An 18,478-nucleotide genomic window follows, 5' to 3' on the forward strand; every position below is an offset into this window, starting at 1 on the left:
ATCCATTTTAACCTCAAAAAAAAAATTGCCAGGATGTGCAAATATAGATTTTGTCATCATATTTTACTTGTTTTTGTATGACGGGCCAAATTTTAAATAATTAAATTAATACATTAAATAATTAATAAGTAACAAAAAAAACAAACTATTTACTCTTACTTTCTGACTTGCTATCACGTGACGCTAATACACGAGCTTTAACTGAATGTTAGATCATTTCATTGCGACGCCGACGTTGCAGTTTACAGGGACATGATTGGCTGAAATCTGTGATCAGGGCTCAGAAGAGCCCGCCTATTACAGCAATAGCGCATTCCCATTCGCTGGAATGTGCTGTCAGTCAGAGGAAAAGCCCGCCTATCACGGTAATGTTGCATCAGCATTGGTGGCTGTATCCGGGACGCGCTGTTTAATGTTGGTGCAGCTGAAGGGTCCAGAGCGCTATAAAAGTATTACAAAAAGGGAGTATTTGTATTACTGGGTTATTTTATCATCTCATAATGGCGGAAGAAGCCGTGACTGAGCATATGAAGGAGTTAAAAGTCAAAGAAGGGAAGCAGGTAATGTTATTTGTTAAAGCTAAGCAGCATAATGTGGCTAGCTTACCGGCTAACTAGCCTGCAGTCTGTCATAATAGCATGCTGTTAGAGTCCTCATGCTAGTTCAGCTAACTATTGATAATTATTTGAACAGAATAAAAATAGCAACTAATTGTGCCTGTGGTGTAACTTCATAGCTAGATTTAGAGTTATTTATATTGTAATTCTAGCACGTTTTGGTCCATATAAGTATCTAAGCATCTTAAATAAAACCCGCATTAGTTGTTATTGTGATGAAAAACCAGCAGTCTGATCTGACTCATGATTCAGAAGGGAAGCATGTTTCATTTCCAGTCAGTCACTTTACTACCCTGTTCATCTGCTTCAGGACAAGACAGCAGACAGTGCTGGGAAAGATGGAGGGAAGAAGAAGAGCAAAGGAGCTGGAGACACAGGGGACAGAACTGAGGTAGGGAATGAATCACTTTCTGCCCCCAAACAAGAACTGCTGCCACATCATGACCTCATTGTGCTCGTATAGACGAGTCCGGTATTGAATATCGGCTCCGATTAGATTTTAAGAAGAAGGCGGCTTTGTCACATGCACACTTCAAGCACAGTGAAATTCATCCTCTGCATTTAACCCATCTGAAGCAGTGCACACACACACACACACAGAGCAGTGGGCAGCCACACTACAGCATCAGGGGTTCGGTACCTTGCTCAAGGGCACTTCAGCCCAAGGCTGCCCCACGTCAACCTAACTGCATGTCTTTGAACTGTGGGGGAAACCCACGCAGACACGGGGAGAACATGCAAACTCCGTACAGAAAGGCCCTTGCTGGCTGCTGGGCTCGAACCCAGAACCTTTTTGCTGTGAGGCGACCGTGCTAACAACTTACACCACTGTGCTGCCTGGTTTTGAGTGAGTCAGAAATTATTTGGCATAATTTCTGACTCACTCATTATATTGACTTGCATGACACAGATCCTGCACGTGAACTCGTCTTGGAGCACTTTCGGATGTGATCGCTGAGACTGAACTTGCTTGGCTTTCACGCTGCACATGGTTAATCAAACCAAATCTTATTTCATGTATTCGCTAGTCAGGTAAACAAGACCTAAACGAATCCTTTCCCAAGTGCGCAAAGGAATCATCATAATAATTCTAGAATACAGAATTCTGTGTTCATTCTGAACATCTGAGCACAGAATTCACATTGTGTAAAGAAAAAAAGCACAACTTTATTCATCACACACTTGTGAAATTCCTCTCTGCATTTAACCCATCTGAAGCAGCAAACACACACATACCCAGAGCCGTGGGCAGCCATGCTAATAGCGCCCGGGGAACAGTTAGGAACCTCGCTCAAGGGCACCTCAGCCCAAGGCCGTCCCATATTAACCTAACCTGCATGTCTTTGGACTGTGGGGGAAACCGGAGCACCCGGAGGAAACCCACGCAGACATGGGGAGAACATGCAAACTCCACACAGAAAGGCCCCCGCTGGGCTCGAACCCAGAACCTTCTTGCTGTCAGGCAACCGTGCTAACCACTTACACCACCGTGCTACCTAGTAAATGGTTAGATAACTTTGCAGTGTTTTTCTTACCATTATATTAGGGGGAGACCCGGTGCCCCCCCCGCCACACGTTTTAAGGTCCGAAGCAGGAAAAAAAACCAAACAAACCCCAACCCCTGCAGTTCTGTTTGTAAAAATTGTTCTAAAATAAATGTAAAGACTTAAATATGACTCCTTTAACTGTTTGTTCAGGTCCAAATGCTCTGTAATAGGAGCTGTGGGGAGGAGTCCTGCAGGTGACCATCCTCATCCAGCACCCCACCCCCACCCACCCCCCCAAAAAAACAGTCAACTTAGGGGAAATACTGTTATGTATACTTGGTTTATATGATTTTGTGTTTCGCATCCAGCATTTATTTACTCCATTCTTTGGACAAAATCTCTCCCTCATATAGCATTTCTGCAGCACTTCGGCTCTGTCCTTTTGTTTCAGTTTAGGAGCTCACGTTTATGTTTGGGTGCAGTTCTGGTCGATTCAGGGTTGAATTACTTTCTCGCAAAGTCACCCATGCTAAAGTTTACTCGGGATCAAGACCACCTTGCTCAGACAGTCACTATGTATTTTGGTCTGCAGTGGAGTGATATATGCTTACAAATCTGTCATCAGTGGCTGTGGTTTAGAGCTGGAACGATATTTATTTAAATATTTGTTTATTATATTGGTATTGAGGGCGGCACGGTGGTGCAGTGGTTAGCGCTGTCGCCTCACAGCAAGAAGGTCCGGGTTCGAGCCCCGTGGCCAGCGGGGGCCTTTCTGTGTGGAGTTTGCATGTTCTCCGCGTGGGTTTCCTCCGGGTACTCCGGTTTCCCCCACAGTCCAAAGACATGCAGGTTAGGTTAACTGGTGACTCTAAATTAACTGTAGGTGTTAATGTGAGTGTGATTGGTTGTCTGTGTCTATGTGTCAGTACTGTGATGACCTGGCAACTTGTCCAGGGTGTACCCCGCCTTTCGCCCGTAGTCAGCTGGGATAGGCTTCAGCTTGCCTGCAACCCTGTAGAACAGGATAAAGCGGCTAGAGATGATGAGATGAGATCTGGTGAATGCATTTTTTAACAATTATGTTAACTAACCGGCTCAGTCAAATACAAAACTATGTTGTACCAAAAATCAAATGTGTAGTGATTAGCAATGTCACTTCACAGCAAGAAGGTTCTGGGTTCAAGCCCAGTGGCTGACGGGGGGGGCTTTTATGTGTGGAGTTTGCATGTTCTCTCTCTTTGGGTGCTGTAGCATAACTGCCTGCTGTTCTGTGTGTGTGTGTGTGTGTGTGTGTGTTTTCACTGCTTCAGATGGGTTAAATGCAGAGGAAGACTTTCACTGTGCTTGAGTGCACATGTGACAGAGGCTGCTTTGTAATTGCTTTAAAAAGACATTGATGAAACTGGGAAAACGTTGGGGCGTTTGAAGTTGGACACAAGTCCTAAATTTTTAGCCTGAAAACACACTACTGAAACGGGTAATCGGGTTATCAATATAAGCACTTTGTATTAGACATGTCTTGTACATTGTGCTGTCTGATTTCAGTATCTTGGCTTGTTAATATATTTAGACTCGTTTATCTTTCTGTTTGGATGAAAATATGGTTAAAAGTTGGCAAAATAAATTTTTTTTTTCATATGCTTGGCTGATTTTTAGTTCATTTGTATTAATACCAGTGTTTACATCATTCCTTCCTACTGGATGTTTGTAAAATGAAGTAAGGCCACACCAATTTAATTAGTTGGTTCTCGGATTTTTTCAGGAAAAATATGAAGCGAGCAGGCGAAATAAAAATAAAATTAAAAAATTTTTCTGATGATAAAATTAGTGGTGGAAATAGACCAAACAATACAGGCAAACCAGTAAACAGAATTTAACACACCTGTCAAAGATTTTATGCTTCTGTTCGCTGAATATCCTAACAATCACAAACACAGGCTTTGCAGGCATGTTTCTTCCACAAGTCTTTATCGAAAGTGAAGGGGGCGATTTGATTGGTTTTCGACATCATGTGACCTTTTCTGTTGGCGGTGGCGATTCCGAGAACCAACTAATTGAATTGGTGTGGCCTAATCTAAATGCTTAACATTTTATTAATCAATCATAATTTTAATCTTTTTAAATGTGAGGAGAATGAGCATTCAGGTAAAAAAAAACAAAACACTTTGGACCAGACTTAGTGTTGTCCCCGTTCGACTGACATCCAAGACTGTGTTGTTGCATGATGAGAGATTTTTTTTTTTTTTTGAAAGCTGAAGTTTTCTATTTCCTTTTTTTTAGCTGAATCCTCAGCCTCAGTATATAGAAGATCGGCTGGTCCTGTACAACAAGTTAAAGGCTGAAAACGATGCTCTGATGGCTGAGAAAGCTGGGAAGGAGAGCACGCCCATCAAGATCACCCTGCCCGATGGGAAAGTGGTGGATGGCGAGTCTTGGAAGACCACGCCGTATCAGGTGGCCTGTGGCATCAGGTTAGACCAACGCAAACCATCACACACATGGGCTTGCGTCTTTTTGGGCTCTACTCATTTCTAGTTTGTATGGCTGTATCATTTAAAGTCTGATTTCTGCTTCTACATAGTTGCACGTAAGCACTTAGGATATTTTCCACTGAACTGAGTCGGTCAATGTCCATCAAAACAAGCAAATAAAGTCTAGAGTATAAACTCTAATGAAGTCTTTGTGTTTAATGAACATGAAATTGATTGATTTGTCTTGCAGCAGGAGCAGCTCAGAATGAACACGAATATTTGATGGATGAAAAAGCCAATTAACTGAAATTAGGAAGGACGCAGTATCACTTAATCATTTCTGGCAGTGATTTTTTTTTTTTTTTCTTTCAAGTTCATTTGTTTTTCAAATTCTCTGGCTTCAGAAACATGCACTGATTAAAAGAAAAATAGTTGGTTGGAATGCTAATCATTAATTAGTGGTCATGCTGACTTGTCCATCTATGTTATCTTTATCCAGTGGGCATTATTTTTCTCCCAAACAACCAAGTAAATAAAAGCATTTACAGGGCAGAATTGATTTGTTCGAGAAAAGCAAAACGTCTTTTGTTGCAGTGTAAGATTGCATATTATAGTCAGACACAGGGTACGCTGTACTTCTGTATTATATCCACTTGTATAAAAAATATAAATAAAAATATATTTTTAAGCTCCTCTGGCCTTAAGGCCAATGAGCTATTACCGTGACGTCTGTCGTCCACAATTCCATTAAATTGTATCTCCTCCGTCAGTTCTCCACGGTTTTCCTTTCCGATTGTTTTGTTTGAAAGAACTCCTCACTCCGCACAAAACTTGATCGTTGTTTTGTCAAATTATTTGTTAACAAGTTAGTAATGAGGCCTCTCGCCACAATTTTATCTCATTTCTCATCCGGTTTCAGTTCTGACTGTTTTGGGTAGATCTTTCCTTGAGGATCAAACTTGGTTGTTTGTTTGATTTTCCTGTTGTAAACAATTTTACAACTTTGTTCATTTTCAGTTAAATCGTATCTCTTCCCTCTGTTATCCATTGATTTGATTTAAGTTCTGATTGTTTTGTTTGAAAGAACTGTTCATTCTGTCCAACACTTGGTCATTGTATTGTCAAATTTTTGCTGACAAACTGCTAATTAGGTCACGTTAACAAGTTTTGGGACTTCTCATTAGAATTCTGTTTCCTCTCTCGTTTCTCATCCGATTTCAGTTCTGACCGAGGTTTTGGGTAGATCTTCCTATGAGGAACAAAACTTGGTCGTTTGCTTGTTGACTTTCTTGTAAACAATTTCTTGACAACTTTGTTTATTTCCAGTTAAATCGTGTCTCCTCCGTCCGTTCTCAATGGATTTCAGTTCTGATTGTTATATTTAAAAGAACTAGACATTCTGCACAAAACTTGGTCATTATGTTGTCAATTTTTTGCTATCAAATTAATGAAGTCAACACCATTTGTCTTCTGACTAGAATTGTATCTCCTCTCTCATTTATCATGCAAATTCAGTTCTGATTGATGTTTGGGGTCGATCTTCCCTTGGGGAACAAAATTTTAGTCCTTTTGTTGATTTTCCTGTTGTAAACAATTTGTCGGAGGTTGGCCCTCTTTTCAGTTCTTTTTGATGTTTTGGATGCACTACTACGTCCTTGATGTTCTGTTTTGGCTTTTTTTCCCCTAATATTCGAATATCCATAACGTACAAATAACTATGGGGGTTAATCAGTGGATATTTGGTTAACTGTTAGAAGTGTGAAAATGTCTTCAGTGTAGAATAATAAAGTACGTCACTGCACAGAAATGTTCCTCCTGTCAGTGGCAGCACATGTTTCTGTTTGCCAGACACAATATAGAGAACAACTAAACCGAATAGGAATTCAGTATTCAAAACCAACTCAAGCCTGCGTGTCACGCTGTCCTTGTTTTAATTTCTGTCGGTCTCTTCCCTACTAGATATGTTACTAGACTAGAAATTATAGTTGTAGACACAAAGCGTGATCCTACAATGTTCCACATGATGCACAACTAAATGTCCAACATGAACACTTTTTTTTTTTTTTAACTGCATAATTTAAAATATTCTATGTGTTATTTCATAGTTTGGATGTCTTCAGTTTTGTTCTACAATTTTGAAAATAGACAAAATACAGAAAAACCTATGAATGAGTAGGGGTGTCCAAACTTTTGACTAGTACTGTATAGACCTCTTGCAGTCACGTGACCGGAATGTAAACAGCTGCCATCTTGTCAGTAAAAAACACAGCTGAATATTGTTGCACTCGTGTACAAAATGGATCAATTTCAACCGACGGACTACACGGCTCATTTTTCGAATGAACAGATAACTTGATATATGTCTGAAATAAACGATCTACAGATTAGTGACCCTTATCGATTGCCGGACGGAGTTTTCACAACCGTGTCAGTGGATATTGAACTGCCAGCGGAATACCCAGATGTGTATAATTACCTCATTAACTTTCCCTCGCTGTTCAGTGGTGAAGCACTGCGTGCTTATAAATCTCTGGACAGTTATCTTTACAGAAATTGAGGATTTGTCAGCCCCCCTCAGATGTGGCATCTTGTAAACAAGAAAATAACAATCCTCATTGGACGGGTAAGTCACTTAAGTATTGAGACCCCGCTGGTCTCGTTACCTCGTCCGGAATGTTGTGCATGCGATGGAAATCGCTACAAACCGTCATTTTCTGCTGGAAACCAATGTCCAGTAAGTCCATACGGTTGTAGTGGATATTGAAGTCCGGTACAGACGAACAATACGCAAAAATACATACAAAAAACATAAACGTGCACAGGTAGGGAGAGCTTGTAGTCGCAGCATCCCCATCATGCGCCGCCATATCCACTATTATGGTTGAATATTTTATATTATCAGTTAGATCAAGTATCAGTAGTCTATCACTATTACTGTATACTGTATATGGTATACCTGATAGCAGCAATCCATTTTGCACGCCTATCAGGGTCCCGTGGCAGCCTACTGTCAAGTGTATGTGAGCATCATGGGTTTCCCACACTTGAAAGGGAAGGACTCGGACACAGGATTCCACTCGTCTTATGTTTTATTGATTTTCAGTGGAGTTGACGTTGTAGTAGAATTGTATATAGTAGGGTTTTCCAGAAGAAAAGGTAGAAGGCGGAAATATGGCGTTTGACCGACAAGGTGGCGTCTGTTTACAATCTGGATCGGATGTGACGTCACATGCAAGTGCTCCATATCCGAGCTTAACGGTGATCTACCCCTCTTCCACAAGTTGACACAGTTCTCTGAGGTCTTAAGGCCTCTGCATGCTCTTGCGACAAGGCTTTCGCAGATAGCTTTTCGCAGACAGTTATAATTTATCGTTGAGCGGGGAGTAATAGGCGTGCGCGATGTTATTCACCGCCACAACGCAAGGGGGCGCGAAGTCGCTAGGAGTAGTTGGTGGGTGTGGTTAGTGGAGTGTTTATCCTCCGGTTACTTATAATGACTAGAACTGGAGTCGTATAGATGTACGTACTTCCTCGATCAACCACTCTTCGTGCTGTTCCATCTTCGCTCGTGTTTTTAAAAATGGCGGTCGTGAAAACAAACCAAACCGGGAAAGTAGGGAAGCGGAAGTGCGTGTACAGGGGATGTAGAGTGGACCAATCAGAGCCCTCTTGTCTGCGAGGCTTCTGCGGTGGTCACAATTTTTGGGAGGTGCGTGCAGAGCGTCTGCGAAGGTGGGGGGGCTACGCAGACGCTATCTGCGGCGCCGTCTGCGAGGACTGGGTTGTCAGCATAAATTGGTCTTTAATGGAATGTCTGACATGCTTTGTCCTCATGCTATTTTGACCAAAGCACCACAGCTCCATTCTCACCCAGTCTAAACAGCCGAGTTTAGGGCCTGTTCCTTTAAATGATAAATGAGCCGCTGCACACCCCACCCCCTCTTTCGCCAGCCAATCAGGTAGCACTTTCCCCGTTTAATATTGCAAATTAAGTTCTCAATCCATGAGTGGTGATACTCAAACGAGAGGCGGTATAATTGTAACAAACTCCCCTTGTGACACAGAAAGGGGAGCCAAATCTGAACGGCTTGTGACACGTTTTTATCCCCTGCTGGCTGAAAGGCCCGAGCGGGGGATAAAAACGTGTCATGGCGATGTCCGTCTGTTTGTCCCGGGAAGGGTACTCACCTTCTGAAATCAACTTCTCTCTCAATTTTTGGAGGAATTTCATGAAACTTGGCAGGGTTCTTTGCGATATGTCGGTAATACGCATATTGTAATTTTGTTAAATTGGGTCACATTTTACCAGAATTACAGCCCTTGATTAATAAAATTATACTTTGACAATTTCATGAAGGCGTGCTTGCCTTCTGACATCAAGTCCTCTCACGATTTGTGGAGGAATTTCACCAGACTTGTGCTGTATTCACATATATACCGGTACGATAGTGGTATAACTGTATCAATACAAAGTATACCGGTACAGTTTAGTGCATCTGTCCACACTAGCGAGAAATGTTTGCGGTTTTCTTTCACGGTAGTTGAAATGCGCGTGCGCGAAATGTTTCCGTGGTTACCGAGTAACTTCCTTCCGAGAATATGGCGGATGAAACAACGTGTGTGCTTTTTGTTGTCAATGTACAGTCTGTATTTCTGGTGGTCATTTATTCAGTCGAATCGTATAAAACGCGCGAGGCAGTTGAGAAAGAAACAAAGAAAACGAATCTCCGTCCTTCACTATTTTATTCAGCGAAGACATCGATTGGTGTGTGTGACTTTGCGCATTATATTTGTATCGATACAGAACCGCTTCATCTGTCCACACTACAGCAAAGCGCTACAGTCCCGATACTGTACCGGTACGAAACCCATACATTTGTGGTTTTCGTACCAATACAGTTATACCGCTACAGTACCGGTATAGTTGCTAGTGTGGACAGGTGTTGCGGTACAAAAGTAGTATCGTATCGGTACAAAATCCCTAGTGTGGACAGGGTAATAGTAAAAGGCATTGTTACTGTATATGTCGGTAATATGCATATTGAAATTTTGTTCAATTCAGTTGCATTTTACCAGAGTTGTGGCTCTTGATTAACAACTTTGTACTTTCACAATTTCATGAAGATGTGCTTGCCTTCTGACATCAACTTCCCTCACGATTTTTGGATGAATTTCTCAAAGCTTGGCAAAAGGCTTTGTTATATGATGGTAATACGCATATTGCGATTTAATTTCGTTTGTGAAAAATTTCCCAGAGTTTTAACCAGGGCTTTGAACCGGAATTTTTTTCCTATTGGTTCGTTCCGAACAGAAACGGAATTTTAACGTTTCCGGTTTTGGGTTCCACCATTAAATAGACGTTCCCGAACTGGTTAGAACAAAAAAATTTTGTTCCCCGAACGGTTAATTACGTTCCCTGTCAGCGGTTTAACAAATGGCTATAAAATTATGTCTCTGTCTCATCCAGCTTAAGCCAAATGTAGGCTAATTCTATTACAACCTTCATTAAATAAGACAAGAAATAATTCAAAACAATTATTATTTCAAATGTTGGCGATTTGGTTTCTCAGTATGTCTTCCCATCTACACAAACAGAAAAAGTGCCAAAAATGAAAGATAATTCGTTTAGTGTGTTACCAAAGGCTAGTCAGGCCCTATAGAGGGTTCCCGCATGACGTCACCGCGCCGCGAGATTTTGTTAGGCGCCATATTGGAAGACCAAGTACACATCTATGCAAGTACATACATTCATAAAACACACTACACCTGAAATGTAGCCAGGGCCGGTTCTGCCCTAATCTGGACCCGGGTGCAACATCGCGCAACACCCCCCCCTCCCAAAAAAAAAAAAAAAAACAGTCTAAATCAGGACAACCATCACATAACTATAAACATTTTATATCAACTATTTTAACTAAATGGGCTATAATAAATAAGCCTGCAGGCAGCCACGGCGGGCTGCCTCAGAAAAGTAACCATTTGTCCTACCTTAAAACTCGTTTTGCATTTTCTGCCTCCTTTTTTGTATTTTCGACCCTCCGTTTATTTTCTTTCCTTTTCTGAAAACCTGATTTGTGTCCAGACATTTTGTTCTGCTACCAACGAACTAACTCGTCAGGTCTCGTCTCTCGAGCCCGCGATGATTCCCGTGGGAAGGGCAACAACTGATACATTTTTACAAACAGCCAATAGGGAGGTTGCATCGTTCAGGCTCTTCTTTGCTCAGACACTCAGTAATGCAATTACTCACTAGTAGTCCACCTTCCCGCTCTCTCCATTCAATCAGCGAACGTCACACAGGAAGTGAACCCCAGCGGGTCATAGAAACTTGCGCAGGAGAAGAATGACTATTTGTAGGCTACAGAAACTTTGAGGAACGAAATAAAAACCGGTATTAACTGGTTACCATTATTTTTAATAAGCGTTTCTGTTCCGGAACATAAAAAGTAAAAGTTTCTGGTTTCGTTTCTGTTCCATGTGAAATAGAAAAAGTTCCCGGTTTTCGTTCCTTGAACCGGTTCAAAGCCCTGGTTTTAACCCTTGATTAAATAACTTTGACAATTTCATGACGGTGTACAGTTTTCTGAAATCAACTCCTCTCACAATTTGTGGAGGAATTTCACCAAACTTGGCGGAAGGCTTTGTTATATGACAGTTAAACGAAATTTCAATATGCGTATAATTTGGGCAGATTTTACCAGAATTATGCCCTTGATTATTAACAAACTTGCACTTTGGCGATTTCATCAAGGTGTGCTTGCTTTCTGAAATCAACTTCCCTCAATTTTTGGAGGAATTTCATGTAATTTGGCAAGAAGTTTTTCTCCCCCACTGGCCGAAAGGCCCGAAGGGGGATTATGTCATGGCGATGTCCGTCTGTCCGTCCTGGGAAGGGTGCGCACCTTCTGAGATCAACTCCTCTCACAATTTTTGGAGGAATTTCACGAAACCTGGCAAGATTCTTTGTTATATGTTGGTAACACGGACATTTGCAATTTTGTTCAATTCAGTCGCATTTTACTAGAGTTATGGCCAAGTTGCCAGCGAGAGATCCTGTACTCTCAGAGCACTCTTGTCTGAAATAGACAGAACAAAAGAAATTGACTGGGTGTCTTATTTCAGAGTTTGTGGGTTGGGAGGCACTCGATACAGGTTTTTTTTCTAGAAAAATTTAGTATGAGGGCGCTCACTATGGCGAGGGAGCGAAGTGACCGGGGGGGGGGATGGTGCCGGTTGTCTGTCCCCCCTCCGCCGTGCGAAGCCTTTGAAAAATTGAGGCTACAATGGGACATTCTGAGGCTATCTGAGAGGGAAATTGTAACAAATTGTCTGTCAACATTGAAAAAGAAAAGTCCTCCTCTTCTGCCCCGGACAGTCTTTGGCTTTCTTCCGTTTCGTGCTGCGGGATGACCTCTTTAAATGCCCAAGTGTCAACAGAAACAACTCGCGAACTACTTCTGTCAAAAGCTCCCGCGCCGGTGGGTGAAGGGTCATTCAGTCTCAAGAAATCTCGCTCTACAAGTCAGCTGACCTTATATGTAACCCATGTCAAATCTTGCGAGAGCAGCCGTGACAAGTAAACAAACGACATGGCGCCTCAGTCTGGAAAACACCAATTCAGATAGTAGATACACCGCCAGACGGTGCAAAAACAATGATTGGAATATTTTTGGAGTAATTATAACGTATTTGATGATCAGACACATTTGTCACGTGGTGTTGCTGGGATGTTTTCACGGAGAAAAGATCGTTTTGAGAAAGATTGCATGTTGTGCAGTAGCATATAAGTGCATGGCCTAAGTGTGACTTGGGGTTCAATCAGCATTTTGGTAAGGGGGCGCACGCTGAGAGTAAGAGGGCGCAGCGCCCCTGTTCCCCGGTTTAGACGAAAGCCTGCGATACCTAAATGTATGTACATAAGCCCTGAAAGTGAGTTTTTCATAATATGCATCCTTTAATGCACAAGTTATTTTTTTGTGTGTTTTTTTTTCCATTCACTTTCATGGTATCTAATTGTTTTTGTTTCCTCCCCCCCCCCTTCTTTGTGCTGTTTCAATTTGTCAAACAGTCAAGGACTTGCTGATAGTACAGTGGTTGCCAAAGTGAACAATAATGTGTGGGACCTTGACAGACCATTGGAAGGAGACTGCAGCTTGCAGCTTCTCAAATTTGATGACGAGGAAGCACAAGCAGTAAGTGAAAAATGCCATTTATTTAGTTACTTTTATTTCTTCATTTATTTTGATTAGTGGTGATTCAGGAGTTGGTTGTGTTCTCCAGGTGACAGTTGCTTAGTGGAGCAGCAAAGAAAATGACTGAGTTACAGAAGTGTGCATGACTGAACATGGAATGTGGTGTCTCCTTTGTCTGGCATCTACACAACGTCAAATATTCTTTGTATGAATGGGCTAATTTATCATTCTGATAATAAATCTGACAAACAAGAAGCGAAAAACCTTAAAGGTCATAGGCAAGGGTTGGAGGTGGAATGTAGAATATCAACTTTATTGTCTAGAAAAACGACCCAAAAAGCGAATTCGATCTTCCTGGTGTCTAATTTGCACCTTAAAATTGAATAAAACAGTTAAAATATACTGGTTTGCGCAGGTTCTGAAGGTTTGTTTTACATCTCACTTATGCGCACTTTTACTGCCAGGGGACCGTCGTCGTGACGTCATTTAAGCCAAACAGACCGGGAGCAGTTCTGTGTTTACTTGCGAACCGAGCACACGTGTACAGACTTTGGTCGTGAGAGGTTGTGTAAAATGTCTGAAAGCGATAGTGATTTTGAAGGAGGAACTCTCCAAATTGAATGAAATTTGGAGAGTTCCATATATGTGAATACATATATGGTTTCACCTATATATGTATGAACCTATGGCTGTTGCGAAGCAATCGGTGAATGTGGTTCACTGGTTTGACCGTGCGGCCTTGGAATCGGACGGCGACTCGGCCGACTCTGATCGCGGTGACCCCGGACCTCAACAAGACTCGCGCCCAAACGATTTATTCTGGTAGTTATGATAAATTCTTACTTTCGTCGTAATACTAAATAAGAGCCCTTGTGAAGAATAATTAAACCGCCCTCCCTAGTGGATATAGGTAACGATTACTGGACAGTGCGCCGGTAGGCCACATTAGCCTACCATCCGTGGCATTATACTATTTATAGCCTACTCTGAGCGAGGAAATATCCCTTTGTCTCATTTCCACAATGATTGTCCAGGATCCCTCAGGATTCTTGACTTGTCAATTGCAAGCAAAGGTAAAAATGTTTACCTCCAATCTTCTCCTTTTTGCTTGAGTGTTGCTGCTCCGTTTCTTCTTTGACTGCTTGATTTTGTTTCACACGCACAATCCACTCTCTCCGCCTCGTCTCCTCTTTTTGGAAAAAGCCAACCCGCTCGCTCTGCCTCTTCTCCTCTCTCGGAAAAAGGTAAAAACTTCTTCCTGAACCGGTCCCGTTGTTGCAGTTCACTGCACAACAATAAGGCATGTTTGTTCTTTGGAGATTCCCGAATGCACGTCTTCACTCAAGCCGAACGGCAATGCAAGTAAACGGAAGTGGACTCAACTCAAGTGGTTTGTCGGTCTTGAATGACGTCACGCGCCAAGTGGTTATGAAAATCACCGAACAGAAATCCGCCATGATCCGCACTAACTTATTTTAATTATTACTTGTTAACAATACTTCTTGGGACCAGAAGAAAATTACATAGGGTTTTTTAACATATAAAGTTTCAAATGTGCATATATTGAAAACTTTTGCCTATGAGCTTTAAGCTTCACCTAAATCAGATTTTATTTTGCTCTTATGAAGAAACTTCCCCGATGATTGTAGCTAGTCAAAGTTATAGCGCTAAAATACTGAAATAAATATGAAGGTGCCACTCCTAAAATGAAATGCGTAACACTGACGTAAGCAAATAATGTTCCAATATGAACTAATATCTGGGGGGAAAAAAAAAGTAGAACAGCCTAATTTTATATCCTGTAAGACCTTTTGAACAGAGCTAAAACACACATGGAGAGGACTGACTGTTAAATTCTCAGTACTTGGATTATGAGGTGTTTGACAAAACTAGATGGGATCGAGGGAAAAGCAGCAAAATCCGAATCCTCTGTGATTTTGGTTGTAACCAGATTTCCTATTCTGTGTTATGATGTGCTGCATGTACAGTCTTTTTGAAGGAGCCATATTTTAGCTGTACTTTATAGCCAAAAGTTTGTGGACGCCTGCCCATCACAGCCATTTGTGGTTCTTCCCCAAACTCTTCCCACAAAATTGAAAGCGCACAATTGTATGGTTTGTCTTTGTATCCTATAGCATTACAATTTCCCTTCACTGGCATTACTACCCCATTTCCACCAACATGAATTACATGCTAGTTTTTTTTTAAATTATTATTCATACCCCCACCCTGGGGGGGGGGGGGGGGGGTATACTGGTTTACCTCTGTCCGTCTGTATTTCCGTCCATCCGAAACACCCTTTTTCTCAGCAACCATAAATCATAGCTGCTTGGGGTTCTATACCGTGTATACTGTTTTCAGGTCTGTCCCACATCGACTTCCTGTTTACCAATTTATTGTATTTATGAAAACACACAGTGTGGATTTACAAAATTTTCCAAACACTTTCTCAGCAACTACAAATCACAACTACTTGATATTTGGTACTGGGCTTCAGCTTGGGGTTCTACACCATGTGTACCGTTTCCAGGTCTGTCCCACATCGACTTCCTGTTTACCAACTCAATGTAATTACGAAGCATGTAGCGTGGATTTTGACACTATTTCAAGAAGCAAAGTGACAGTTTACCAGGATGCTATTTGAAATCCCTGGAGAGAACGCTGCTCTTTACTTAGGCCATTATTAAAAAATGTTCTGTTTCTGGTCCACCGGCTGGGTGAGTGCCGATTGTGCGGTTGAAGGGTTTTTTTTTTTTTAAAACGCCGGTTTTTCAACATTTTTTTTTTTTTCGGGTTCGTAAATCTAAAATCGAACTTGACATTTCCGCATTCCCAGGGCTTTCCACTAAGGCTCATACTAGCCAGCCATGACAAATAAGTAGCCAGCTGGGGGGGGGAGTAAACACAAAATAAACTCCTGTGCACGCAGTTCCCAGGATTAAATGCATTTTCCACAAACCATTTATTTATTCACTTTACTCAAATACAAAGTAAAATGGCAGTAAATCATCATCTTTCTTTTCTTGCGTATTGCATCATGAGGCGTTCCTGGCTTGTAAATCTCTTATTTTCGGTGCATGACACATTCATGCAACTGAGCATGTTCTGAATTAACAACGACAACGGTCTGCAGTGGGGCTACACAATCAAACACTCAGCGAACATTTCTCCATTTGTGTATGAAAATACACTCCAACGACTCAGTTTGGTTTCATTTACAACCAACGGTGTCTTTTGATACCAGCACGTAATTGAACGAGAGAAGACTGGTTTACCGGAGACAAAATAAGCGTCATCTCTGCTTCTGTTCCCTCCGATGTCGTCTCCGACACACTACTGCCTCCGCCGAGTGCGCGCGCACTCTGAACTGAATCAGCTCTGCGCATGCGCCGTGCGGCACAAAAAAATGGCAGCCACCATGAAGGAAGGAGATCCGGAGTTTTCAATTTTGCTTAAGTGTGAAATCGCAAAATGGTATTCTAGCGAACAACAAAATAGTAAAGATTCAGAAAAACAAATCATTCAGTGATCATTTTAATAGTGTAATTTCATCTGAACTAGGCCTAACGCTCGATTTAGAACTACAAAAAGTCCGTGTGTCAGACATTTTAAGTACCTTTGTAAAAGTTTTGCAAATGTTGCAGTCAGCATTTAAAATGCTAACTTAGTTTTTGTACAAGTTTCAGTCAAGTTTCAGTCATTTAAAACTGTCATTTTATTAAATGTCTGCTTTTGTAATAAAGTACTGAAAGAAAAAGCAAACACAGCATTGCGATTTCTTATCCATCCATATAAAAAAAAAAAAATCCCTCCCTCCCGACTGAATTTTTTGCTCACCTGGTGGACAGGAAACGGATTTTTTTTTTTTAAGGATGGCCTTATTTGTTTCAGGGTTAAGTATTTGTTGAGGTCAACATTCAGAATAAGTGTCCTATTCCTTCGATTGCTTGCATTCCGATATAAGCGAGAGCAGGGGGATACGTAAGTGAGCAGTAGATCACAGTTGATCTTGTTCTGATCAGGTGCTAGTGTCCGTTCAGAGTTGGTTCACTTGTAAACCTTCTAAGAACTGGTTTGCTTTTTCCGTGGTTTAGAGAGCCGTGTCATTACGTCACTGTTTACATATGTATGTCTTCGCTTTCCCACTTGCACCAGTCACAACAATAATGATTGACTACTGGAGTAGTCAGAGTAGATGCTACACTAGCTCTGTGTGGGGGCCCCCCCCCCCCCCCCCCTTCTTTTCATGGTGGTCATAAGGTTAGTTGATCACCAATGGTTCTTGGTGCGAGATCAGTGAACTTTTGGTGCCACTCTTGAACCTGTTTTCCTGACTGAGAGCCAGTTCTTTGGCTGATGAAACACCGAGAACTGGTTCGAGATTGCGTACCAGCTCTAGATCAGCCCTCGAACTGCCTTGGTGGGAAAAGGGGTACATGAGGCCCAAACATGCCTCATATGTCATTGCTTAAAGGTAATATTTTTATGCACATGATTTGCTAAGTTTGGAGTAGAAAAAAACTTTGTTATATTAATTGCATTTAGCAGACGCGCTTATCCAGAGCGACGTACAGCATACCCAGAGCAGCCTGGGGAGCAGTTGGGGGTTAGGTGCCTTGCTCAAGGGCACTTCAGCCATTCCTGCTGGTTCATAGAATCAAACCAGTGACTTTTTGGTCCCAAAGTTGTTTCTCTAACCCCTAGGCCATGGCTTCCCGTGGCCCCTTAACATAGTTACTGAATGGTCAAATGCCCACAGCTACATCCCAAAATCTAGTTATAACAGCAAGGCATGGACTAAATCTGGAACGAAGACGTTCAACAAGCAGATATGGGTGTGTCGGTCAGGTGTCCACATACTTTTGACCATAGTCGTTTTATTTGCCTAAATTGAAATTAAACTAATCTGTTTAAAGGTGTATTGGCACTCCAGCGCCCATATTATGGGCGAGGCCATGGAGAGGGTGTACGGAGGGTGCCTGTGTTACGGACCTCCTATTGAGAGCGGCTTCTACTACGACATGTTCCTGGACAACGAGTGAGTGTGCAAGTTATGTTTTCCTGTTCAAACTATCCCGTATATTTGTCAGCATCAGGCTGGTTCTTGTGCTCCAGATAGGCCTGGTATGGGTTATTGATTTTTCTTAAAACAATAGAACAGCTGCTCTGTCCTTTGAATATTAACTGGTAGTGTTGTCAGGTCTGTCTAAGCAGAATAAGATTAATGAGATCTCTCGCGTACAAAAGGCAGATTCAGAGCTGCCGAATAGAGGAAATGAAAAGATTTTTCTTGTTTTTTTAATATGTTTGGTGAAAAGTTTACCTCTTGTGTATAAAGCTCTATTCCCCAGGGTGGCCTCGTGAACTCGGCCTACTTGGCATGGCATTTATATTAAAGGCGAATTTGGCCAGTTGTGTACCAGACAGTTTAATAAAGTTACAGGATTTGAAGAGGGAATAGGATTTGAATTGCGTTCTTTTTCTCTCAGCACAAGGTCAAGCATTTATTAGTTTAATGAAATCTTCAATTGACGGTTGAATATTCAGCACGCACGAAAGAAATATTCATTTCAAAGACAGATCGGCTTGCGTGCTCAAAGCGAGCCGGGGAATGATGTGTTATAAACAATTTTGTTTGACCTTTTCTTTGACTGTGCGCTTTTACTGTGCCTTCAAATTAGTGTGAGGGGAGGAAATAATAAGCACTGTTA

At 41.7% G+C, this 18,478-nt stretch overlaps 1 protein-coding gene across 1 annotated transcript in view; it reads left to right on the forward strand.

The window, feature by feature from the left end:
- The first annotated feature begins 372 nt into the window (after positions 1 to 372).
- tars1 (threonyl-tRNA synthetase 1) overlaps positions 373 to 18,478 on the forward strand; it is a 46,779-nt gene continuing 28,673 nt past the window's right edge. Inside the window, exons 1-5 of the mRNA XM_060907199.1 lie at positions 373 to 560; positions 928 to 1,008; positions 4,385 to 4,575; positions 12,644 to 12,767; positions 17,684 to 17,805. Of these exons, the coding sequence (XP_060763182.1) occupies positions 501 to 560; positions 928 to 1,008; positions 4,385 to 4,575; positions 12,644 to 12,767; positions 17,684 to 17,805 (578 nt within the window). The 5' untranslated portion in view covers positions 373 to 500. The remainder of the gene's footprint in view (positions 561 to 927; positions 1,009 to 4,384; positions 4,576 to 12,643; positions 12,768 to 17,683; positions 17,806 to 18,478) is intronic.

This window comes from Neoarius graeffei, chromosome 24, assembly GCF_027579695.1.
Source record: "Neoarius graeffei isolate fNeoGra1 chromosome 24, fNeoGra1.pri, whole genome shotgun sequence".
NCBI classification, from domain to species: Eukaryota; Metazoa; Chordata; class Actinopteri; order Siluriformes; family Ariidae; genus Neoarius; species Neoarius graeffei.